At 47.2% G+C, this 25,730-nt stretch overlaps 1 protein-coding gene across 9 annotated transcripts in view; it reads right to left on the bottom strand.

Annotated features, from left to right (window-relative positions):
- LOC119951340 (Krueppel-like factor 12) overlaps nt 1-25,730 on the bottom strand; it is a 210,150-nt gene that overhangs the window by 19,575 nt on the left and 164,845 nt on the right. For all 9 annotated transcript variants that reach the window (XM_038774459.1, XM_038774461.1, XM_038774462.1 and 6 more), the window contains 2 exons: nt 16,601-16,739; nt 16,032-16,085 (listed from right to left, as the gene is read on the bottom strand). In XM_038774459.1, coding sequence (XP_038630387.1) covers nt 16,032-16,085; nt 16,601-16,739 — 193 coding nt within the window. The remainder of the gene's footprint in view (nt 1-16,031; nt 16,086-16,600; nt 16,740-25,730) is intronic.

A 25,730-nucleotide genomic window follows, 5' to 3' on the forward strand; every position in this document is an offset into this window, starting at 1 on the left:
TAATTTTTGATACTTTATTAGCGCTTTCGCCTGATGTTGGCTTCTGCGATAAGCATTGGGAGTACAGGTGAAAATATTCTATCTTGCTGAAAATTACTATCTAGCTGTCATTTTGGGGAATTAATTATTTTTCCTTTACCTGAGGAGGGAGCAGTGCTCCGAAAGCTAGTGAACATGATGGACTTTAACCTGGTGTTGTAAGACTTCTTACTATGCTGACTAATGGTAAGTTATCCTTTATCATGCGAGAATTGAAGTACAGGTGTAGTGAAGTCCTGCTTCAATTGTATAGAACCTTGGTTAGACTACACCTGGAATCTTGGTCCCCTTCACTCAGGAAGGATATTATTGCCACAGACAAAGTACAATGAAGGTTCACTAGACTTGTTCCGGGTATGGCGGGACAGTCCTATGAAGAAAAACGAGGGAAACTGGGCTGTATTCTCTAAAGTTTTGAAGAATGTGAGGTGATCTCATTGAAACCTAAAAAATACTTACAATTTCAAAAGGGGGAAGTCACTTAGGACCTAGATGAGAAGAAATGTTTTTACTCTTGATTCTTTGGAATTCTTCAGCTAGAGGGCTGTGGAAGCTCAGTCATTGAGTATGTATAAAGCAGAGATTGTCAGATTTCTAAATGCCAATAGCACAAAGGGATATGGGTAATAGTGTGGAGAAAAAGACCTTGAAATGGATGTTCAGCCATGATCACATTGAATGGCGGAGCAGGCTCACTGGGCTGAATGGTCAACTCTTGCTCCTATATCCTTTTGTCAATATGAATCCAAGCTCTCAATTACTCAGATTTTGGCTGGGCTTACTGTTCTGAAAGCCACTTAGTGAAACAATGACAGTATAGGACCAGCATTGGAGAACAAAGTTTCCCAAGAAAATCTGATATACTGTAATACAGAATGTAGACATTCAGGCTCAGATTTCAAAGACATTTACGCTATTCTGGGTCAGATAAGAGTAACGCGTTTTCATCTAGCTTGGAGGATGAGGAGCTTGAAGATTGATGGGAATCCCAGACCAACGTGTCTCATCCGATTGGAGAAGTAAATCAGGAAGCACAAAATGTGATTTTACCCTCACCTGCCCACTAAGAAGCTGACTGGATCAGATTGGCATCCAGTATTGTATCCTGCTTTAAACTTCACTGGGAAGTCAGGGATTTGGAAACAGTGCTGGGGGAAGAGGGAGCACTGGTCTGTCTGAGGTGAATGCAAAAGGATAGGGAAACGGTTACAGGCAGCCCTTTGTGGGGTAGGTGGGTTGCAGATGTTGAAAGAACTGCCGGTGACCGTGCTTTGGGAGAAATGTTTGCAGCTGCAGCTATGGTGCATCGTCAAGTAAACTAGACCCAAAGCGATCCAGCAGAGGGCAGCAGAGCAGAGCTACTGATTGGCTGTTCCGGGGAAATTTGCATACTCGCAGGGCGGTCAGCCTGATTTGAAGGTGTACCTGCGAAAGAGACCCGAGGAGTTCGAGTGAAGGCAAGCATCCAGCAGAGGGCAGCAGAGCAGAGCCACTGATTGGCTGTTCCGGGGAAATTTGCATACTCGCAGTGCGGTCAGCCTGATTTGAAGGTGGTTTGTGGAGGGTCTGTTGTAAAGTGACAGTTAAACCCGAAACACTTCGTCAGTGCTCCCCCCCCCCACCTCCTCCTCTAACCAAAAACAAAACCACGGTCGTTGGGAAGCGGGAGCAGGGGCCTGTCGTGAAGGTGAGTGAGTGCCTTTAAATTTGCTTACCTTTCAGCGGGAGCAGGGTTTGAGGGAATATCAGGTAAGCTCTTCCTTTCTCTTTCTTGTTTTTTTTAAATCTAGAGGTGATGTCAGGGAAGGCAGTACAATGCTCCTCCTGCAGAATGTTTGAGGTGAGGGACGCCGTCAGTGTCCCTGCTGATTTCATCTGTGGGAAGTGCACCCAACTCCAGCTCCTCAAAAACCGTGTTAGGGAACTGGAGCTCGAGCTGGATGAACTTCGAATTACTCGGGAGGCAGAGGGGGTCATAGATAGAAGCTTCAGGAAGGTAGTTACGCCAAAGAATAAATCTAGATGGGTGACGGTGAGAGGGGCTGGGGGTAAGCAGTCAGTACAGGGATCCCCTGTGGTCGATCCCCTTAGTAACAGGTATACCGCTTTGGATACTGTTGGGGGGGACGACTTACCAGGGGTCAGCCATGGGGTACAGGTCTCTGGCACAGAGTCTGTCCCTGATGCTCAGAAGGGAAGGGGGGAAAGGAGTAGAACATTAGTCATTGGAGGCTCCATAGTTAGGGGGATAGACAGGAGATTCTGTGGGAACGAGAGAGACTCGCGATTGGTCTGTTGCCTCCCAGGTGCCCGGGTTCGCGATGTCTCGGATTGTGTTTTCGGGATCCTTAAGGGGGAGGGGGAGCAGCCCCGAGTTGTGGTCCACATAGGTACCAACGACATAGGTAGGAAAAGGGATAGGGATGTAAGGCAGGAATTCAGGGAGCTAGGGTGGAAACTTAGAGCTAGAACAAACAGAATTATTATCTCTGGGTTGTTACCCGTGCCACGTGCTAGCGAGTCGAGGAATAGGGAGAGAGAGCAGTTGAACATGTAGTTGCAGGGATGGTGCGGGAGGGAGGGTTTCAGATTCCTGGACAATTGGGGCTCATTCTGGGGTAGGTGGGACCTCTACAAACGGGATGGTCTACACCTGTACCAGAGGGGTACTAATATCCTCGGGGGGAGGTTTGCTAATGCTCTTCGGGAGGGTTTAAACTAGTTCAGCAGGGGATTGGGAACCTGAATTGTAGCTCCAGTACACAAGAAGCTGAGAGTAGTGAGGTCATGAGTAAGGTTTCAAAGTTGCAGGAGTGTACCGGCAGGAAGGAAGGTGGTCTAAAGTGCGTCTACTTCAATGCCAGGAGCATCCGGAATAAGGTGGGTGAGCTTGCAGCATGGGTTAGTACCTGGGACTTCGATGTTGTGGCCATTTCGGAGACATGGATAGAGCAGGGCGAGGAATGGTTGTTGCAGCTGCCGGGGTTTAGATATTTCAGTAAGTTCAGGGAAGGTGGTAAGAGAGGGGGAGGGGTGGCATTGTTAGTCAAGGACAGTATTACGGTGGCTGAGAGGACATTTGATGAGGACTCGAATACTGAGGTAGTATGGGCTGAGTTAAGAAACAGGAAAGGAAAGGTCACCCTGTTAGGGCTTTTCTATAGGTCTCCGAAAAGTTCCAGAGATGTAGGGGAAAGGATTGCAAAGATGATTCTGGATAGGAGCGAAAATAACAGGGTAGTTGTTATGGGGGACTTTAACTTTCCAAATATTGACTGGAAACACTATAGTTCGAGTACTTTAGATGGATCCGTTTTTGTCCAATGTGTGCAGGAGGGTTTCCTAATGCAGTATGTAGATAGGCCAACAAGAGGCGAGGCCGTATTGGATTTGGTACTGGGTAATGAACCAGGACAGGTGTTAGATTTGGAGGTAGGTGAGCATTTTGGTGATAGTGACCACAATTCGATTACGTTTACTTTAGCGATGGAAAGGGATAGGTATATACCGCAGGGCAAGAGTTATTGCTGGGGGAAAGACAATTATGATGCGATGAGGCAAGACTTAGGATGCATCGCCTGGAGAGGAAAACTGCAGGGGATGGACACAATGGAAATGTGGAGCATGTTCAAGGAACAGCTACTGTGTGTCCTTGATAAGTATGTACCTGTTAGGCAGGGAGTGAGGGAACCATGGGTTACTAAAGCAGTTGAATCACTTGTCAAGAGGAAGAAGGAGGCTTATGTGAAGATGAGACATGATAGTTCAATTGGGTCGCTTGAGAGTTACAAGTTAGCTAGGAAGGCTCTAAAGAGAGAGCTAAGAAGAGCCAAGCGAGCACATGAGAAGTCTTTGGCAGGTAGGATCAAGGATAACCCTAAAGCTTTCTATAGGTATGTCAGGAATAAAAGAATGACTAAGGTAAGAGTAGGGCTAGTCAAGGACAGTAGTGGGAAGTTGTGTGTAGAGTCCGAGGAGATAGGAGAGGTGCTAAATGAGTATTTTTCGTCAGTATTCACAGAGGAAAAAGACAAAGTTGTCGAGGAGAATACTGAGATACAGGCTACTAGACTAGAAGGGCTTGAGGTTCATAAGGAGGAGGTGTTAGCAATTCTGGAAAGTGTGAAAATAGATAAGTCCCCTGGGCCGGATGGGATTTATCCTAGGATTCTCTGGGAAGCTACGGAGGAGATTGCTGAGCCTTTGGCTTTGATCTTTAAGTCATCTTTGTCTACAGGAATAGTGCCAGAGGACTGGAGGATAGCAAATGTTGTCCCCTTGTACAAGAAGGGGAGTAGAGATAACCCCGGTAACTATAGACCAGTGAGCCTTACTTCTGTTGTGGGAAAAGTCTTGGAAAGGTTTATAAGAGATAGGATGTATAATCATCTGGAAAGGAATAATTTGATTTGGGATAGTGAACACGGTTTTGTGAAGGGTAGGTCGTGCCTCACAAACCTCATTGAGTTCTTCGAGAAGGTGACCAAACAGGTGGATGAGGGTAAAGCAGGTGATGTGGTGTATATGGATTTCAGTAAAGTGTTTGATAAGGTTCCCCACGGTAGGCTATTGCAGAAAATACAGAGGCATGGGATTCAGGGTGATTTAGCAGTTTGGATCAGAAATTGGCTAGCTGATAGAAGACAGAGAGTGGTGGTTGATGGGAAATGCTCTGACTGGTGTCCAGTTACTAGTGGTGTGCCACAAGGATCTGTTTTGGGGCCGTTGCTGTTTGTCATTTTTATAAATGACCTGGAGGAGGGCATAGAAGGATGGGTGAGTAAATCTGCAGATGACACTAATGTCGGTGGAGTTGTGGACAGTGCAGAAGGATGTTACAAGTTACAGATGGACATAGATAAGCTGCAGAGCTGGGCTGACAGGTGGCAAATGGAGTTTAATGCAGAAAAGTGTGAGGTGATTCATTTTGGAAGGAATAACAGAAAGGCAGAGTACTGGGCTAATGGTAAGATTCTTGGTAGTGTGGACGAGCAGAGAGATCTCGGTGTCCATGTCCATAGGTCCCTGAAAGTTGCCACCCAGGTTGAGAAGGTTGTTAAGAAGCCGTACGGTGCGTTAGCTTTTATTGGTAGAGGAATTGAGTTTCTGAGCCATGAGGTCATGTTGCAGTTGTACAAAACTCTGGTGCGGCCGCATTTGGAGTATTGTGTGCAGTTCTGGTCGCCACATTATAGGAAGGATGTGGAAGCTTTGGAAAGGGTACAGAGGAGATTTACAAGAATGTTGCCTGGTATGGAGGGAAGATCATATGTGGAAAGGCGGAAGGACTTGAGGCTGTTTTCGTTAGAGAGAAGGTTAAGAGGGGACTTAATTGAGGCATACAAGATGATCAGAGGATTAGATAGGGTGGACATCGAGAGCCTTTTTCTCGGATGGTGATGTCCAGCACGAGGGGACATAGCTTTAAATTGAGGGGAGATAGATATAGGACAGATGTCAGAGGCAGGTTCTTTGCTCAGTAAGGGCGTGGAATGCCCTGCCTGCAACAGTATTGGACTCGCCAACACTAAACGCATTCAAATGGTCATTGGATAGGCATATGGACGATAAGGGAATAGTGTAGAGGGACTTTAGAAGGGTTTCACAGGACGGTGCAACATCGAGGGCCGAAGGGCCTGTACTGCGCTGTAATGTTCTATGTTCTATGTTTTACTAAAATGGAGTAAGTAGAGAAGGTGGGAGAAATACTTTAGGGTGTGTTCTGGGAGGGGAGGAGGTGTGGGGAGGGTTAGGGTGCGAGGGGGAGGGGGGTTGTGCGGGGGGGGGGCATTGTTGGGGTTGTGGGAGGGGGATGGGTGGTGGTGACGTGGGAGGAGCTGTGCTGAGTGGTGGGGGTGTGTGAGGGGGGTGTCTGGACAGTTGTGGGGGTGTGGGAGAGAGGGTGTGGGGGTGGGGTCATCGGTATGTGGGTTTGTTGGGATTGTGGGAAGGGCCATGTGAGGGGGCTGTTAGTGTGTGGGGTGGGGGGTCGTGTGGTAGGGGGGGCTTGTGAGAGGGCATGGATGGGGGGGGGGGGGGGGGTGGGGGTGTTTTGTGAAGGAAGAAGCCACAGCGGCATTCATGGAGTGGGGAGGAGAAAATTAGGAGCAAAGAGTTTGGCAAAATTTCACTTTGCTTTCCCTTCGAACATTAAGCATGGACATGTTTAGTGTTAACCTGTTTTTAGGCAGTGCTTCTAAGTTATTTAAGTCTCTGAGAAACATTTAGAGGAAATACTCTGTTGGACTTTAACCTGGTGTTGTAAGACCTTACTGTGCTTAATTTGATTGTGATGGATTACACAGGTGGCCATCAGATCCGACATGCTACACCTGCAACACTACACCATCTTCACCATCATTATTATGCTCAATTTAACCAATTAGGTTAAAGTTTGGAAATTATAGACTGTAGTCTATTGTTATACCAAATAGTTTAACTAGTTAAGCTATACATTTAATGCAATATATATCTCCCAGTACTGATTTAAACTACTATTATACTTTAGAGGGAAAGCATCTTTAAAAACTTAACAAGCAATCACCTGTCTGATCTCCAAATTAAAACCTGGAAGGCTCACCAGTGTTAACGAGTGGGCCTCTGAACACTCATGAAGCCTGCTAGGAATTGCTTCTGCAGAAATATATATCTGCATTGCCAAATAAATAATGCAACGAGAGGAACATAGAACACAGAACAGTACAGCACAGAACAGGCCCTTCGGCCCTCGATGTTGTGCCGAGCAACGATCACCCTACTCAAACCCACGTATCCACCCTATACCAGTAACCCAACAACCCCCTCTAACCTTATTTTTTTTTTAGGACACTACGGGCAATTTAGCCTGGCCAATCCACCTAACCCGCACATCTTTGGACTGTGGGAGGAAACCGGAGCACCCGGAGGAAACCCACGCACACACGGGAAGGACGTGCAGACTCCACACAGACAGTGACCCAGCCGGGAACTGAACCTGGGACCCTGGAGCTGTGAAGCATTTATGCTAACCACCATGCTACCGTGCTGCCCTAAGGAAAGGAGGAAAAAGGTAGAAGAGAACCATCACTCACAAATATGAGAGGTTGGTATTATGTATTTTCAATCACTCACAGGTGAACTAGTCAAATGAACAAAGACACCCACCAGAACATACTACAAAAAAAAGAGGCTTAGTAATAAATAATTTTCTCCACAGCTTCAAGAATTTGCCCCAACATAATGAGATGTGTCCACCTGTCAGCCCTTTCCCAGAGCTCTTCAATGATGGTTCCCTTTCCGTTCTGAAGAAATGTCCCTGAAGAAAGATCTCTGGAACCATTTCACATGGAAGGCCACAGGTGTGTTTGTGCAAAAACACTCTGACTGCACAATGAAGACATCAACTGGCGATGAACCGCACACAACGTTTTATAAATTAAGTTCTGTCATTTCATCCAATCCTCCTCAATCTAGTGGAATAACTAGGATCACACTCTACTGCTGCAAGTTACAGTAGTCATATTTAGCAAGAAACTTGTCTTAGGTGGTATCAAGAAATAATCCACATTGCATTGGATTTGTTCATTGTTATGTGTACCCAGGTACCGTGTAAAGTATTTTTCTGCGAGTAGCTCAACAGATCGTTAAGTACATGAAAAGAAAAGCAAATAAAAGAAAATAATAGGGCAGCACAAGGTACACATTGATAACATTTTGCATCACTTCGTCAAGGACGAACTTAACAGTAGTCAGCTTGACATCAATCCACTTGGGGGGGGCTACACAGGCCTCCGTGACCCCAATGTGGTCATCTCAACTGCTGGTGATGTCATGTGGGGTGGGGGGGGGGGGCATAATGTTGGGCGTGAACCTGATGACGGGGGGGGGGGGGGGGGGGGGGGGGGAGCCTTGCGCCTGCTGCAAACGGGCCCAGAAAATCCACACCCCACCCTACCACTGTATATCAGTGCACCTTCTGTGGCCACAAGAACCATATGCAATTGGTTTTGTCAGAAACAAGACAAATTGATCTATTTTCTCCCATATGAAAATGGGAAATCTCACAAAACCTGGAAGCAAAAGCAGTGGGTACAAACAAATATCCCAGTCGGAGGCAGAATTTTCAAGCTGTGTTACAAGTTAGAATTATGACTATTTATAGTCAATAACGAGAAAATATAGCCTAATGAGGGAACTCAGCTATTGTAGTGACAATAATATATATGTGCATGCACATACTCTCATTTTTACTCCCTCTCTCCCGTATCAGAAGAGGCTCTTTTTAGATTCAGGAGCACTTTCACTGACTAATCTATGAATGGACTAGCATGCAACGCCAAAGAGAACTTTAGGGTTCCCCCATGTCTGTCCAATGACAATCGTCTGTATATCAGGGCCAGCCACACTGGAGGCACCGTCAAATTGTTGCAGAGGGTAGTTCACCTGATCAAATGCAGAGTGTCTGAAATGACATTCTTTGAAAGTCGTCTTGGACACAATTGTCAAAGGACTTTATTACACTTACAAAATCATCATTCTTTACGGAACTGAACCAACACAACCAGCAGGGGGCAGCAAGGTTCTCTTTCCCCAGCAACTATATCCACCCTCCCCCCCCCCCCCCCCCCCCCCCCCAACCTTCGTTAAGGCAAGATTAAATCAGCTCTGGTGCACAGACGACAAACAGACTAACCTCCTTATGAAGTAACTTGGCCAGTTGCCTGCTTCCTGCTGTTGCGCTGCGTATAGCCTAAGCTGCACACAGACACTTGCGTAACATGTTTATCCGGGAAGGCCACTTCAGTTGGCAGGGGTAAACTATCGCCAGCCCTTTCCCCTTCCCGACTGGGTGTGGGCAGTTTGAAAACCCAAAACCTGTTTCAGCTTTTGAACTCAAACCTCGTTTACTTTAGTTTTTTCCCCCCACGGCGTTAGAAATAAAGAAAATGGCAAAAAACATGAGGGGAAACCGTAAGCTTTCACCCGGATTCTGCAGGTTGTGAGAGTTGATCAAACAGGAGAGATGATTTACTAATACTGACCTGAAGAACTTGTTGACTGGTGCTAAAAATAGAAGTGAAGAATGTAAATTGGTGTTTAGAGGTTGGGACATGACCCCGAGGGGTTTGCCCTGAATCACAGCGTTCTCAGATGAACCGTTCAGATTGTGTTTTCAGTGACAGTTTTTTAAAAAGAAACTACACAGCCCAGTCGTCATGGTCTTTGACACAAGTTGGTGTCATCGTCACACAACATGTCATATGTTGTGCCTGTGGGTCGGGGGGGGGGGGGGGAGACTTTTGCTGGGAGCTGGGGTTGCTGTGCTACGTGGCTTACTGAGCAAGCAGGAGGCCTGGTGTGACAACTGGGTGTGGTGCACTGTGACACGGTAATTGGAGACGGCTGCAGCACGAGAAGGCGTGGCAAGCAAGCACTGTGCTTTGGGACATGGCAAGATCACACAGTGCAGCCTCACTACAGAAGCCAAACAACAGATTCTGAGAGCAAGCATCACATGATAATTACACCAGTGGAGTGGGATGCCGATGTCACTGGACCGCTGAGATCTCTAATTCGCTTCTCTACCATGTTCTTTGTGTTATATGTAACGCACATGTAAATTTCATAGAATCATAGAATTTACAGTACAGAAGGACACCATTCGGCCCATCAAGTCTGCACCGGCTCTTGGAAAGAGCACCCTACCCAGGCCCACACCCCCACCCTATCCCCATAACCCAGTAACCCCACCCAACACTAAGGGCAATTTTGGACACTAAGGGCAATTTAGCATGGCCAAGCCACCTAACCTGCACATCTTTGGACAGTGGGAGGAAACCAGAGCACCCGGAGGAAACCCACTCACACACGAGGAGAACGTGCAGACTCCGCACAGACAGTGACCTAAGCCAGGAATAGAACCTGGGATCCTGGAGCTGTGAAGCATTTGTGCTAACCGCTATGCTACCATGCAGTATTTCAACATCACAGTTTGAAGTCCTCAGGAGCCAAGCGTTGAGTTGCTATGAAACTCTTCCCTGTCTTCTGCCATCTTCAGTATGGTTCTGGGGCAAGGAATTCAACTCCACCATAGAGCTGGATTGAAAGGGGTGATTTCAGTAAGTACTCCTTCACATAAAAGATCAGTGGAAATAGGCTACGTCACTCAAATATTTCCAAACAAATACAAATAGTTTTGTTTGGTACCACCATGTTTGGTGTCACCGTGCACTGCTGCCTCACAGCGCCAGGGATCCAGGTTTGATTTGTGGCCTTGGGCAACTGTCTGTGTGGAGTCTGCACGTTCTTTGCGTGTCTGTGAGAGTTTCCTCCTGGGTGCTCCGGTTTCCTCCCACAGCCCAAAGATTTGCAAATCAGGTGGATTGGATATGCTAAATTGTCCCTCGGTGGTGTTACAGGGAAAGGAAGGGGGCTTGGTTAGGATGCTCTTTCAGAGGGTCGGTGCCGACTCAATGGGCCAAATGGCCTCCGTAGGCACTGTAGAGGTTCTACAATTCTATTCTATGATATTAAGGAATAGAGAACCCAAGGCTGGTAAATGAAGTTGAGGCACAGATCAGCCATAACCTACATTGAATGGCAGATTAGGCTAGTACTCCTTCTTGTACTCCTATTTCCCCATATTGTTCCGCATCAATTCCTTAAATAAACAGGTTGGAGGGGGAAATTTGTGTAATTATTAAAATTTTGTTCCATTTCATGATACCTTCTGTTGCTGCGGTTTCTTCTTTTATAGAATTTACAGTGCAGAAGGAACCCATTCGGCCTATCGAGTCTGCACCGACCCTTGAAAAGAGCACCTCACTTAAGCCTTTGCCTCCACCCTATTCCCGTAACCCAGTAACCCCACCCAACCCAACTTTTTTTGGACACCAACAGTAATTTATCATGGCCAATTTACCTAGCCTGCACATCTTTGGACTGTGAGGGGAAACCAGAGCACCCGGAGGAAACCCACACAGACCCATGAGAATTTGCAGATTCCGCACAGATCCAAGCCGGGAATCAAACCTGGGACCCTGGAGCTGTGAAGTAACTGTGCTAACTACTGTGCTACCATGCTGTCCTTTCATCTCAGGTTATTTCTGGGTAACAGCACCACCCTATTTGGTTAGAAAAGCACAGATATCTGTGACGGCTATCAACAGACACACCCCTCCTCGAGCAGAGACTCTCACTCTCAAAAAAACCCCAATCTCACATACTGAATTGAGCTAGAGGGGTTAAATGGCCTTTTCCTGTTCCTATTTTTTGGGAATCAACTGTACCTTTTACCATACAGCGGCAAATAATGCAGATCCGTGTTAGACTAATCTCGCTTAAGCTACCTCACCTGCCAATCACTAATGCGTAGTCTCTAGTTCAGGGGTGGGCAAACTTTTCCGTGCAAGGGCCACATTCAGAAATTCACAATTCATAAAGGGCCGCACAGTATATTAAGTAAAATAATTACTTCACCAGGTTATGATTCTGGGCGCCTCATATAGAACATAGAACAGTACAGCACAGAACAGGCCCTTCGGCCCTCGACGTTGTGCCGAGCAATGATCACCCTACTCAAGTCAACGTATCCACCCTATACCAGTAAGTAACCCAACAGCCCCCCCCCCCCCCCCCCCCCCCCATTAACCTTAAAAAATAAAATTTTTTAACATTTTTTTTTTAATGACTTGATGGGCCGCAGAAATACCTTTGGCGGTCCGCATGCGGCCCGCGGGCCGTAGTTTGCCCACCCCTGCTCTAGTTGATCGGGAGTGTCTATATGGCCGCCTCCGATGCTCTCCCACTGAAAAGTGCACATGGCCATCAGGTTCACCTCCACTCTCCCACATTTTGAGAACTGCCCACATCTGACAGCCCCAGCTCAAAAATGAAGAATGGCTGTGAAAGGGGTGTCCAGGGGCAGCACGGTGGCGCAATGGTTAGCACTGCGGCTCACGGCGCCGAGGTCCGAGGTTCGATCCCGGCACTGGGGCACTGTCCGTGTAGAGTTTGCACGTTCTCCCCATGTTTGCGTGGGTTTCGCCCCCACAACCCAAAAGATGTGCAAGGTAGGTGGATTGGCCACTCTAAAGTGCCCCTTAATTGGAAAAATGAATTGGATACTCTAAAAATTAGAAAAGAAAAAGGAACAGTTTTTATCAGTGGCCCCAATATCCTGTCTCAAATATTCCATGGAGTGAAGAGGAAACCCGCTTTGGTATCCTGTCCCTGGATGAACAATGAGGTGGACAGGAATTGACTGCGATGCTAGGTTGACAATGTCCGAAAAACAACTTTAGAATGGACACAAGATCCTGGTAAAGAACTGGTGAAAGGATGGGGTTAAATCATGAGCTGATCACAAATCATCATTTTGCTTAAAGTAAATTTTACTGGATAATATAGAAGTGACAGCTCCAAGGATCGGATCAAGTCCAGCTGGGGTGGGATATTTATTTTTGGAAAATCCTATAATTAGTGTGTTTTTATCAGTGTTAGCCAGATTGATCTTGGCATTTATCCAGATCGGTCTCTTGTGGACACGAAACCAAGCTTAGAATAACAAAGCCGTCTTAACCAGGCTGATGTGTCTGTTGCTCTGTTTATTAAGCTATGCCATAACTATGAGGGAGGAACACCACATAAAGGCTAGCTCAATACTCAGACCTTGGAAACACTCCTACAGGCTATTTCTCTCGAGTTATGATGAGGTTCCTGTCATTCACTGAACTAGATTCTAGTGTTAATCAACGCCTTCAAGGAAGGTACAAATGGGAGGAAATTGTCTGTGTGTGTATAGGGGAGGGGGGGGGGGGGGGGGAGGTGGCAACACCAATCAAGGTAAATTATATGATTTTGTTTGAAGTGGGCCTCATACTAGACCGGGCATTACGGTAGCACAGTGGTTAGCACAGTTGCTTAACAGCTCCAGGACCCCAGGTTCGATTCCAGCTTGGGACACTGTCTGTGCAGAGTCTGCACATTCTCACCGTGTCTGTGTAGGTTTCATCCGGGTGCTCCAGTTTCCTCCCACAGTCCAATGATGTGCAGGTTAGGTGAATTGGCCATGCTAAATTGCCCTTAGCATCCCAAAAAAGGTTAGGTGGGGTTACCGGGTTACGGGGATAGGGTGAAGGTGTGGGCTTGAGTAAGGGTCTCTTTCCAAGGGCGGGTGCAGACTCGATGGGTTGAATGGCCTCCTTCTGCACTGTAGATTCCACGATTCTATGACTAGGTCTCATCCCATTTCATTAGTAAAATGGATACAATATAAAGAGAGGCTGAATAATCCCTCTGTAGTTGCTACCATCATGTGTTGCCAAGCCAACTGCCGTTTGAGATGCAGCATTCTATATTTGGAATTTTTAAAATAATGCACTCACATTGTTGGCCATGGACTGGAACAGAATCACAGTGTCGGAAAATTCGAGTCTGTGCTTGCACTTCAGTTGAGGCCTTCATATCTTTTTTATTCACTCATGGGTTGTCAGCTTGCGAATAAAGTCAGCGTTTACTGCACAGCCCTAATTTCCCTTGAGAAGGTAGTGGTGAGCTTCTTTCTTGAACCGTTGGTGTTCACGGACATCCACAGGACTGTTTGGGAGGGAGTTTTAATCCAGCAGCAATGAAAGGAATTGCGATATTGTTCTAAGTCAGGATAGTGTGTGACATTGAGGGAACGGAAAAGCGGTGGTGTTCCAATGCCTCTGCTACCCTTTGTCCTTCTATGCCATAAATGTCACAGGTTTGGAAGGAATCTAATCTCATCCCCCCACCATTTCCACACATGTTCCTTCATGTACACCCTCTTCAAATATTTCTCCAAAAACCTTTGGATATACTGAGTTTATGCTACCGGGAAGCAGCCTCAAGCTTAAGAAACTCACAATCATGTTGCTACATTGATCATGAAAATGAACGGTAGGACTTTACCCTCCATTTCCTCCAAGCCAAGTTAGTCAATCCTATAGTCTCTGCCTCAATAGCCACATGGGTGTCCTTGATGTTATGGAGCAGGGATCAGCTTAATGCACAGATTTATAAAATCTCAACTCCAATACTGTTATTCTTCCAGAAACTAACAAATTGATTTTTTTTTTTTTAACCAGGAGTCCATGTGATGGAACTTGTCTACAGCTTACTTAGCAAGTTAATTCGCCAAGGGAATCATAGTAAAATGTCACTCAGAGTGATTTTTTAAAAAAAATAGCAAATTGCTCTGTAGAGTAAGACTAATTTATAAAAGAAGCTGTCAAATCATGTGCTTACAATAAGACAGTTTTATGCTGAAAGCAGTACATGAATCCTCACCTTCTTCAATTTTTTGCCCCAAATGTTTTCCCTCCTAACCTGAAAATGCTGACTTATTTCACAGATATGACTCCATGGGTGCCAGCAGCTTTTATTCACTTGAGCCTCAACAATTAATGTCAGTATATTATCTATCTGACTGTGGCGCAATTTTAGAGCAGTTCATTCTCCAGATATCTATACAAAGGGATTTCCAGCAGGAGTTACTATATAGCAAATCAGGAGTAAGAAACCTGTCCATTTATTTCCTTATCTAATCTAGGGATCATAAACCAAGAGTAGCACCCTACCAATTAACCAGACTGAGATCAGCGAACCCTGTGCCAACTGAGGACAGAATTTGCAATCATTCTGATCTCCATCATTTCTGCTTGTTCCTCTCTTCCAGTTAATACCTGCAGCCCCTTGCGTTATTTCTTTGTTGAAAGAAGAAATGGTGAGTAGCTCACAGTAACCTGTTCATCCAACAGCCCTCCCTAACTTCCACAAAGAAAAGGTTCTGGCCTTTGCTTTGTACATGACATTAGCTGTGAACCATCATGTGTGGGTCAGTACCAACTTCTCACAGAGGCTGCTGAACTGGTGGGGTTGGAGGACTTGGAGGAAGTGTATGTGTTGTCCAGGGGGAATGGCTTTAGATACCTGCAGGTTCCAGATTTTGTGAGGAAAGAGGTGCCATTCTCTCCTGGGCTGCCACCCCTGGGGTTGCAGAACAAGGTGCTGTCGAAGGATAAAATAGGGGAGGCGAAGGTGAACCTTGCGGAGGGTGAATGCGTCTTCAACGTGTGCGGGGTTAAGCTTTATTCAGTATAAGGTGGTGCACAGGGATGAGTAGGTTCTTTGCAGGTGTAGAAGATAGGTGCGGGCGGTGTGCGGGGGGGAGCCCGGGAATCATGTCCACATGTTCTGGGCATGTCCAAGATTGAGGGGGTTCTGGTAGGGGTTTTTGGACGTGATGTCCGAGGTGTTGGGTGCAGAGGTGCTTCCGAGTCCAGAGGTGGTGATATTTGTGGTGTCAGAAGACCCGGGGGGGTGAGAGAGGCCAATGTTTTGAACTTTGCCTCCCTGATAGCCTGGGGTTAGGGTGCCGGGACTCAGAGCCTCTGAAAGCAGGAATGGTGATGAGCGACCTGCTCAGAGCTCCAGAGGCTGGAAGAGGTCAAGTTCGCTCTGCAAGGGTCAGCAGAGTGGTTCACCAACAGGCGGAAGCTGTTTATCGATTTAAAATGGGGAAGGTGGGACGTGGCGGGGTGTTGGTGTCAGGGGGGGTCAGGCGGGTTATGGTTGATTATTGAGTTGTTTTGTTGCTCTTCTGATATTTTGTGAAAATGCCTTGAATAAAAATATTGTTTTTTTTAAATAATTTGCAGAACTCGCTGCCCCATAGTATGGTGGAATTGGGGTCATTCAATGGTTTCAAGGAGGAGATTTTAAAAATGGGTTAGAGGTATATGGGGAACAGATGGAGAGGAGGTCAGCCATGATCTAATAGAATAGTGGAGCAGGCTAGAAGGGCTGAATTGCCTATTTCTGCTCCTAATTCCTATGTTTCAAAATTCTAAACCTTCAGTAGAACATTATCTACTGCCAACATGCAGGTTAAATCCAATGATTGGGAAATGACATATTACAAACAGAGAGCTCCAACAAAACAGCCACTGGCCCTGGTTTTTCCTTCACAGCCTGCCTTAAATACTCACCCATATGGGTCATCCAGCAGACGGGTGGGATCAATAGGCCACACTGAATCCTCCCTGGGGAAAAGGAGAAAGTAACTCTGTTCAGTCACTTCTATCATGATTTTTCACCCAATGCATGCACAAAACACATTGTAGTCATCCTACAATCAAGGAACTCACAAGAAATACATTTGCACACACCATCACTGTGGTTCCCAATAAATTGTGCCCACAAAGGGGTCAGTTATATTTCAAAGCTCTGGTGCCCTTGTGGTCTCACAATGAGGTTGGCACTGGGCTTGTTCTGGTTAGGGAACTCCACCAATAGATTCTCTCAGGGATTTCAGGTACAAGCGCAATGTAGTGCCCAACTGACAGAAAGTGCAAATACATGGCAGAGGCTAGATTATGTGGCAATTTACACCAGTTAATGCACTCAGATAACAACTGAAGGTGAGCCATTACCACCGCCGACCACAAAAGCAGAAGACATTGAATACTGTAGTCTCGTTTGCAATCTTGGCAGTTGGGATTTTGTAATAATTACAACAGTAAAGCAGGAGACAGCAGCAGACGGTCTGAATACTTACTCTCTCATCGCCCCCGATAGGTTGAGAATGGCAGAGCTGCTCTCATGAATGCTGTCGAAGGACATATTAGGCGAATCATCGTCTTCCTCACTGTCAGTTTTACCCTCCATAGGGGACATGGGACTCTGATCAATTCTCACTGCAATGAGACAAGAGAGTGTAACCATTACAAACGTTTTTGATCTTACTGAAAACTACACATTAAAAACAACTACACAAACCTATTCTCCCCCGGGTGGAGTTTCTCATTTTTTTCGGTCTTCTTTTCCACCGAAAATCTCAAAAATAAAATGGTCACCTGAACCCTATTTGCTGAATTACCCGATCCTCTCTCCTTCTGTTTCGAAGCTTGGTCTACTGCACTGTAAAGATGTTCCCATACTTCCTAACTGTCTTAGATATGTTAGTTAGCAGTGACAGGAGTGTTATAGCATGTATTCCTCTGCTGCTCAGGTAAGGAGGCATCTAAACTTTTAATGCCACAAGGTATCTTTGCTGTCGAAAGTCAGAGGGAGAGGTTGATTGTTTCTCTGTCGACTTGACAGCTCCTAAGGGCAGAAAATCCAGCAGGGAACGACTGGTTTCCACACCCTGTTCCATATGTGACACTTTGAAGTGAAACGTTTGGCAGGTGGTGGGCACACAACAGACAGAAAATGTTCACTAGTACAGACACGAAGGTAAATATAATTTATTTGATTTGGTTTATTGTCACATGTACCAAAGTACAGTGAAAAGTATTTTTCTGCGGTCGAGGGAACGTACACAGTACGTACATATTAGACAAAGAGAATAATCAACAAAGAACATTGACAAATTTTACATCAACAAAGTGATTGGTTACAGTGCGGAACAAGGGGCCAAACAAAGCAAATACATGAGCAAGAGCAGCATAGGGCTTCGTGAATAGTGTTCTTATAGGGAACAGATCAGTCCGAGTCGTTGAGGAGTCTTGTAGCTGTGGGGAAGAAACTGTTCCTATGTCTGGATGTGCGGGTCTTCCGACTTCTGTACCTTCTGCCTGATGGAAGGGTCTGGAAGAAGGCAATGCCTGGGTAGGGGGGGTCTCTGATAATGCTGTCTGCCTTCCTGAGGCAGCAGGAGGTGTATACAGAATCAATGTGGGGGTGGCAAGCTTGCGTGATGCGTTGGGCTGAGTTTACCACACTCTGCAGTTTCTTGCGATCTTGCACCGAGCAGTTGCCGTACCAAACTGTGATGCAGCCGGATAGGATGCTCTCTATCGCTTATCTGTAGACGTTTGTGAGAGTCGATGCAGACATGCCAAATTTCTTTAGCTTCCGTAGGAAGTCGAGACGTTGTTGGGCTTTTGTGACTGTTGCATCAACGTGAGTGGACCAGGACAGACTGTTGGTGATGGTGACCCCCATGAACTTAAAGCTAGGAAGTCGAGGATCCAGCTGCACAGGGAGCGGTCAAGTCCAAGATTGCATAGTTTGGTTATTAGTCTTGTCAGGATAATAGTGTTGAAGGCGGAGCTGCAGTTGAGGAACAGCAGTCTTACATAGGTGTCCTGGTTGTCGAGGTTTTCGAGTGTTGATTGTAGAGCCAGGGAGATAGCATCTGCTGTGGGACGGTTGGGGTGATAGGCAAACTGCAGAGGACCGAGACCGTCTGGGAGGCTGGCAGTGATCCATCTCATGACTAGCTGCTCACAGCATTTCATGATAACAGGCGTCAGGGCCATCGATTGGTAGTTGTTGAGGCAGGCTGCATTGTTCTTCTTTGGTACTGGTATTATGGTGGTCTTCTTGAAGGAGGCGGGAACTTACCTTAGAGTGGAGGAGTTAGGTGGTGAAGATATCTGCGAATACACTCGCCAGCTGGTCTGCACAGGCTCTGAGTGCTCGCCCAGGGGCTCCGTCAGGGCCTGTTGCTTTCCACGGATTCATTTTCAAGAAGGCAGCTCTTACCTCTTGAGGCTGTAATAGTGGGTATGGGTGTGATTTAGAGCTGAAACAGCATCATATAAGTCTTAGTCAATTAAGATCAACTGCTAATTGGCCCTTTGAAGATTCCTGTTAACTTTCCCTTCTGTTTTTGGCATTCGTTTTTAATGGTGAAAAAAAAAGCCACCATTAGGTCTGATTCACAATGGAAAATGCTCATGCCACTCAGTACCACTGTTGCCATATCATAGTCATATTATTTACAGTGCAGAAGGAGGCCATTCGGCCCACCGAGTCTGCCCCAACCCTTGGAAAGAGCACCCTACCAAGCCCAAACCATCACCCTATCCCCGTAAGCCCACCCAACCTTTTTGGTCACTAACGGCAATTTAACAGGGCCAATCCACCAAACCTACGCATCTTTGGACTGTGGGAGAAAACTATAGCAAGCCCACGCAGACACAGGAGAACGTGCAGACTCTGCACACCCAAGCCGGGAATCGAACCAGGGACCCTGGAGCTGTTAAGCAACTGTGTTAACCACTGTGCTACCCATATATAAAATATATATGGTTGGTGAGTCTAGAACCAGGGAACATGGTCTCAGAATAAGGGGCAAGTCATCTAAGGTAAGGCAGAATGTCTTCATTCAGATTCTCTGCCCTAGAGTGTTGTGGAAGCTCTTAATCATTGAGTGTTTAAAACAGAAATCGCTAGATTTCTGGATATCAAATGAAATCAAGAGATATTGGGACAATGGGGTAAAATGTCACAGAGGTGGATCATCAGGCAGGAACTGCTTGATTGTCAGAGAAGGGTCGATGGGCTGAATGGTCTCCTCCTGCTCGGATATTCCAGGAGAATCATATACAGCTTTGAAATCCTTCCATTTACCGGTGCAGATTCTTTTACAAATTTTGTTCAGTTATCAAGGAGGCTGTGGGGTGCACGCACCATTTAAGTGATACAAGACCATGCAGACCAGCAAAGTTTGAAATGTAATTCCTTATTTTCTACTGAATTAGTAAAGTGGTAATAGAGACACTACAAGCGAACGTCATTGTTTCTGCTCGGAGGACTACCCAGTGATCACCAGTGCCTTCAATGCTATTGTTAAGAGCCTTAGGGAGAGGAGAGGATAGGGAGAGTGGAATATCGTGAAGCCCTCTGGAATGGGAAATGAGGCAGACTTATTTTTCTTTTAATTTACAGTACCCAATTTTTTCCAATTAAGGGCCAATTTAGCGTGTTCAATCCACCTACCCTGCACATCTTTTGGGTTGTGGGGGCGAAACCCACCCAAACACGGGGAGAATGTGCAAACTCCACACGGACAGTGACCCAGAGCCGGGATCGAACCTGGGACCTCAGCGCCGTGAGACTGCAATGCTACCACTGCACCACCGTGCTGCCCTGAGGCAGACTTAGTTGAGTGTGAGGTAAAATGTCAGCTTCCTGCTGCGGGATGAAAGTTAAATTAGTGGCAAATGAAGGTGGGGAATGCTTCTTAGCGGCAAGTGTTAGGAACCTATTTTTAATACATTACCATGCCAATTAAAACACACCTAGGCAGATTAAATTGGACTGTTGGAAATGAGAAACACGTGTCCTCAAATTCACAACAGGTTAAAGGTTATGTGCAGCAGGAGAGAGAGGTTGCCTTCCTGGTGGATTTGGACAAAATAGGTGCTGCTTTTCCTCTATGGGAATTGTGTTGAACCGGGGAGAGGCGGCATTGCTGCTTTGAGATCAGATGGCAATTGTTGAAGGGGTATGGGGCATGGCTGACCAAGGAAGGGGAGGAGGTGGCAACTCTAAGAAAATGCATGGGGGATAGATGGACGAAGCTGAACTGTACAAGGAAGGTCAATGTCTACCGAAGGTAGGTCAAACATGATTGTGGGTAGACTTTATGTGGATGATTAATGGCGAGGTCAAGAGTCAATGGTAACAAATCGCAAATTAATGATGATAGAGGGAGGCCCAAGGATTTCCAACTTCCCCAGTGGCACAAAATGCCACACTGATTGCGGGAACTTTCTGACTAGCGTGTGAAGAAGCATGCCAAATCTTTGAAAGAGCTATCCTGGGTTATTCCCACACCTCAGCCTTTTCCTCGCACAGTTAACCTTGCAAATTAGTCCTCTCCAGGTACATGTCCAATTGCTTTTCTAAATGCCCTAAAGTAATATGCTTGCTGTGTGCTGAACAAGTGCTGCGGCATTTGGAGTTCTCCTGACTGTCCACTACGAATTTGCTGGAAGATCCCCAGGAACCCAGGGGGACAATGTAAACACAGCAGCGCCGTAATTAAACAACAATGAAATCGAAAAGAAAGAGTGGGTTGAAAATGTTGTCATGTGTCGATGGTGCAGTGGATTTCAAAGAATTATAGTTATTCTTGCTATCACATATTTGCCAAAAAGCAGTCTGCTGCAAAATGACATAAATCAGATTAGCAAGTAAACCGATAATCTGCTGCAGTGCACTTCAACCTCTTGCACTGTGCCAGCTCCAGGTGTGTGCCGCACAGTCCTGGCAGCGCATCCAGCTGCTGATTGCTGCAATGATGATATCCGCTGCTTCCAACTGCCTTTGCTTAACTGGTGTACTGTGAATGGAGCAGCTCAGGAAGATGGGTCTGTTCATTAACCATGCTGAGGATTCCCTCTCCACATGAACGGAAAGTGCACTTTGGCTTCGACCCTCTCTCGCATATCATCTTTGCGTGAATCGCATGCCCACATCCTCTGCCCAAACTCACAAATGCAGTTGGGTAGCAAAGACGAGAGAAAGAATATGGAACAAACATGAGGGAACAATGTGTTAGTTGTGAAATTTAACCTTTTAGCCAGAAATGACCAAGCATAAACCTGAGCATGGACAAAGTCCATCTATCCTTCCAGCATTTGACCAATACATCTACCGACACATATCAACAATTTGGCAGCACGGTAGCACAGTGGATAGCACAGTTGCTTCACAGCTCCAGGGTCCCAGGTTCGATTCCTGGCTTGTGTCACTGTCTGTGTGGAGTTTGTACGTTCTCCCAGTGTCTGCGTGGGTTTCCTCCGGGTGCTCCGGTTTCCTCCCACAGTCCATCGCGGGCCAGAGAATCGCCGCAGGGGGCTCGCTGCTCGACGTGGCGCGATTCCCGCCCCCGCCAATTCCCGGGTGGCGGAGAATTTCTGCCACGGGGGGGGCGGGATTTACGGCGGCCCCGGGAGATTCTCCGACCCTGCTGGGGGTAGGAGAATTTCCCCCCAGATGTTGGGAAAATGCTCTAAACGTTTATGTTTTAACAATGCACTTAGAAAAACATAATATCATTAGAACAAGTTAACATGGTTTTATGAAATGGGAAGCCTGTTTGACATAGTTATCAGACTCTGCAAGTAAGCACCCAAGTACAGCAGGCAGTAAAGAGGCAAATGGTTGTTGGCCTTCAGAGCAAGATGATTTGAGTATAGGAGTAGAGATGTTTCACTGCAATTGTATAGGGCATTGGTGAGGCCACACCTAGGGTATTGTGTGCAGTTTTGGTGTCCTTACCTGAGGAAGGATGGTCTTGCTATGGTGGGAGTGCAGCAAAGGTTTACCATGCTGATTCCTGGGATAGCGGGACTGTCACATGAGGAGAGACTAAGTCGGTTAGGATTATATTCATTGGAGTTTTGAAGAGTGAGAGGGGAATTCATAGAAATTTATAGGGCAGGATTCTCCGCGATCGGCGGGGCGCCAAAGACTGTCATGAACCACTCCGGCATCAGGCCGCCCGGAAGGTGCGGAGTCCTCCGCACTTCCGGGGGCTAGGCTGTGCCGAAGGGCCTCCGCCGGCTGGCGAAGGCGCAGGACCGCCAGCGTTGTCTGGCCATGCGCAGAACCGCCGGTGCGTTTCCTGCGCATGTGCAGGGGGTTTCTTCTCCGCGCCGGCCATCACGGAGCCTTACAGAGGCCGGCACGGAGGGAAAGAGTGCCCCAGGCCCGCCTGCAGGTCGGTGGGCCCCGATCGCGGGTCAGGCCACCGTGCCCCCCCCCCCCAGGGCTGGATCTCCCTGCACACTAGCGGGACTGGCCAAAAAGAGGTGGCCGCTTGCCCCATTGGGGCCCGGAGAATTGCCCGGGGGGGGGGGGCGCGCTGCCAACGGCCCCCAACCGGCGCGTCGCGATCCCCGCCCAAAAACCGGCGCCGGAGAATTTCGCAGCCGCTGTCGGAACGGCGGGGCGGGATTCACGCCGCCCCCCGGCGATTCTCCCACCCGGCGGGGGGTCAGAAAATCCCGCCCATAAAGTCCTAACAGGATTAGACAGGGTACATTCAGAAAGAATGTTCACCCGGTGGTGAGGGAGTCCAGAACTAAGAAAGAACAAAGAAAATTACAGCACAGGAATAGGCCCTTCGGCCCTCCCAGCCTGCGCCGATCCAGATCATTTATCTAAACCTGTCTCCTATTTTCCAAGGTCTACTTCCCTCTGTTGCCGCCCGTTCATATACCTGTCTAGATGCCTCTTAAATGATGCTAAAGAACTAGGGGTCATAGTTTAAAGGTAAGGGGTAAACCTTTTAGGACTGAGGTGAGTAAAAATTTCGTCACTCAGAGTGGTAAATCTGTAGAATTCGCTACCACAGAAAGTAGTTGAGGCCAAAACGTTGTGTGTAATTTCAAGACGGAATTAGATACAGCTCTTCGGGCTAAGGTGGGATCAGGGTATTGTACTTGATGATCTGCCATGATCATAATAAATGGCGGAGCAGGCCTGAAGGGCTGAATGGCCTCCTCTGGCATCTATTTCTATGTTTCTATATTGTTAGAGTTTTGCTTGGGCTGTAACGAGTAGGGTAGATAAAGGGGAATCAGTAGATGCAATGTACCTGAATTTCCAAAAGACATTCGATAAGGTGGCACTCAAAAGGTTACTAGACAAAATAAGGGTTCACATATATATAGATGACACGTGGAGTATAATATAGGGAAGTGTGAAGTTAGTAAGAAAAAAAAGATTTTTTTCTTTATAAGGTGAGAAACTTTATAAGGTAAGTAAGTGTTGTAACTTGGGTGTGCTGTAAAGGAACACAGAACGTTAACATACAGGTACAGCAAGCAACTAGGAAGGTAAATGACAATTTGCCCTTTACTGCATGTTGATTGGAGTACAAGAATAAGGAAGTCTTGCTACAGTTGTTTAGTGTTTTGGTGAGACCGATCTGGAATACTGGGCGGGATTCTCTAATAATCGGGCGATGTCCCCACTCCTACGTCAAAACACAGACGTTTCACTCTGGACTTTCCTGAAGAAAGTCCAGATGATTCTCCTACCTGAAGGGGGCTAGCAGGGCCCCGGAGTAATCCTCGGGGTAACAAGCAAGAAAATCTTTTAAAATCTATCTATCTACCACATTCTTCAGTCTAGATTCTGTTCTCCAAGAGAGGACATAAGCTGGTCTGATGTAATGACTGGTGATCACATGCAGACAGTTATAACTGGTGAGTAACCACCATTCCCCATTGCTCTTTACTGGTCTTCAGAAAATCTCTTCATACTCCTCTGGGCAATTAAAGAATGGAATCCTGCCAGACAGTTGCCAGCAAAGTCACTGATCATAGATCGTAGAATTTACAATGCAGAAGGAGGCCATTCGGTCCATCGAGTCTGCACAGGCACATGGAAAGATCACCCTAACTAAGCCCACACCTCCACCCTATCTCCATAACCCAGTAACCCCATCTAACCCTTTTGGACGCTAAGGGCAATTTAGCATGGCCAATCCACCTAACCTGCACATCTTCGGACTGTGGTAGGAAACCGGAACACCCGGAGGAAACCCAGGCACACACAGGAAGAACGTGCAGACTCCGCAGAGACAGTGACCCAAGCCGGGAATCGAACCTGGGACCCTGGAGCTGTGAAGCAAATGTGCTAACCACTGTGCTACCGTGCCTTGGACTAGACATTCCACTTCATTGGAGTATTTACTCCCACACTGGACTTTTTCTGGCTCTTTCTGACCTGCGCTAGTGTGCGGATTTCTACATCATGTTCCTCATCAGCCAGTTCATGTTTGCTCACCTCAAGACACAGAGATCTCAATATTGACCATCTATCTCCACCGTCATGCTGACATCAGGTAGGCTTGCATTTCAAGTTATCAAGTAATACAGGCTAATCTTTCCAAGGGCTGCGTTTCCTCCGGATGCTCTGGTTTCCACCCACAAGTCCCAAAAGACATTCTAAATTCCCCCTCTGTGTACCCAAACAGGAGACGGAATGTGGCAACTACGGGATTTTTACAGCAATGTTAAGCCTACTTGTGACAAGAAAGATTATTATTATTAAAGAGCACTACAGCAGTGTGCCAAACAGTGATTTGGGGTTTCTGTGCCTTGCATTGTGTGAGTTGAGGTTGGGTGGGGTCAGGAGGCATTAGCATCATTGGGGGCGGGGCTCGACATCATTGGCATGGAGTTCTACGTCATTGGGGTAGGCTTGTCGTCATTGGGGGTGGGATTCGGCATCATTGGGCTGTGGCACGACATCATTAGGGTAGGCTCAACGTCATTGGGGGGAGGGCTCAACATCATTTGGGGCGGGGCTTGATGTCATTGGGGCAGGGCTTGACTTCATTGGGGCAGGGCTTGACATCATTGGGGGCGGGGTCAACATCATTGGGGTGGGACCCAACATCATTGGAGGCGGGGCTGAATGTTATTGGGGTGGGGCTCAACATCATTGGGGGCAGGGCTCATCATCATTGGGGGCTGGGCTCAATGTCATTGGAGGCGGGGCTCGACATCATTGGGGTGGAGCTCGGCGTCATTGAGGGCAGGGCTCAGCATCATTGGGGTGGAGCTTGATGTCATTCAGGGTGGAGCTCGCCATCATTGGGATGGACCTCAATGTCATTGAGGGCGGGGCTGAATATCATTGAGGGCGGGGCTCAACATCATTGGGGTGGGGTAGGGCGCCACCCAGGCGGGGCATGGCGTAACATGAGGTGGGGCGGGGAACAACGTCACCTGGGCGGGGCGTAATCCCGGGCAGGGTGTAATCCGGGGTGAGACGCGGCATCACACGAGATAGCGGGCGGGGAGTGATGTCACCCTGATGTCATCCGGGGAGGGATGCGGTGTCATCCGGGGCAGGACACGGCATCATCTGGAGCGGGGCGTCACTCGGGGCGGAAAGCAGCGTCACCCGGGCGGCTCATCACCCAGGTTGGG

Source organism: Scyliorhinus canicula, chromosome 17 (assembly GCF_902713615.1).
Source record: "Scyliorhinus canicula chromosome 17, sScyCan1.1, whole genome shotgun sequence".
Classification (NCBI taxonomy): Eukaryota; Metazoa; Chordata; class Chondrichthyes; order Carcharhiniformes; family Scyliorhinidae; genus Scyliorhinus; species Scyliorhinus canicula.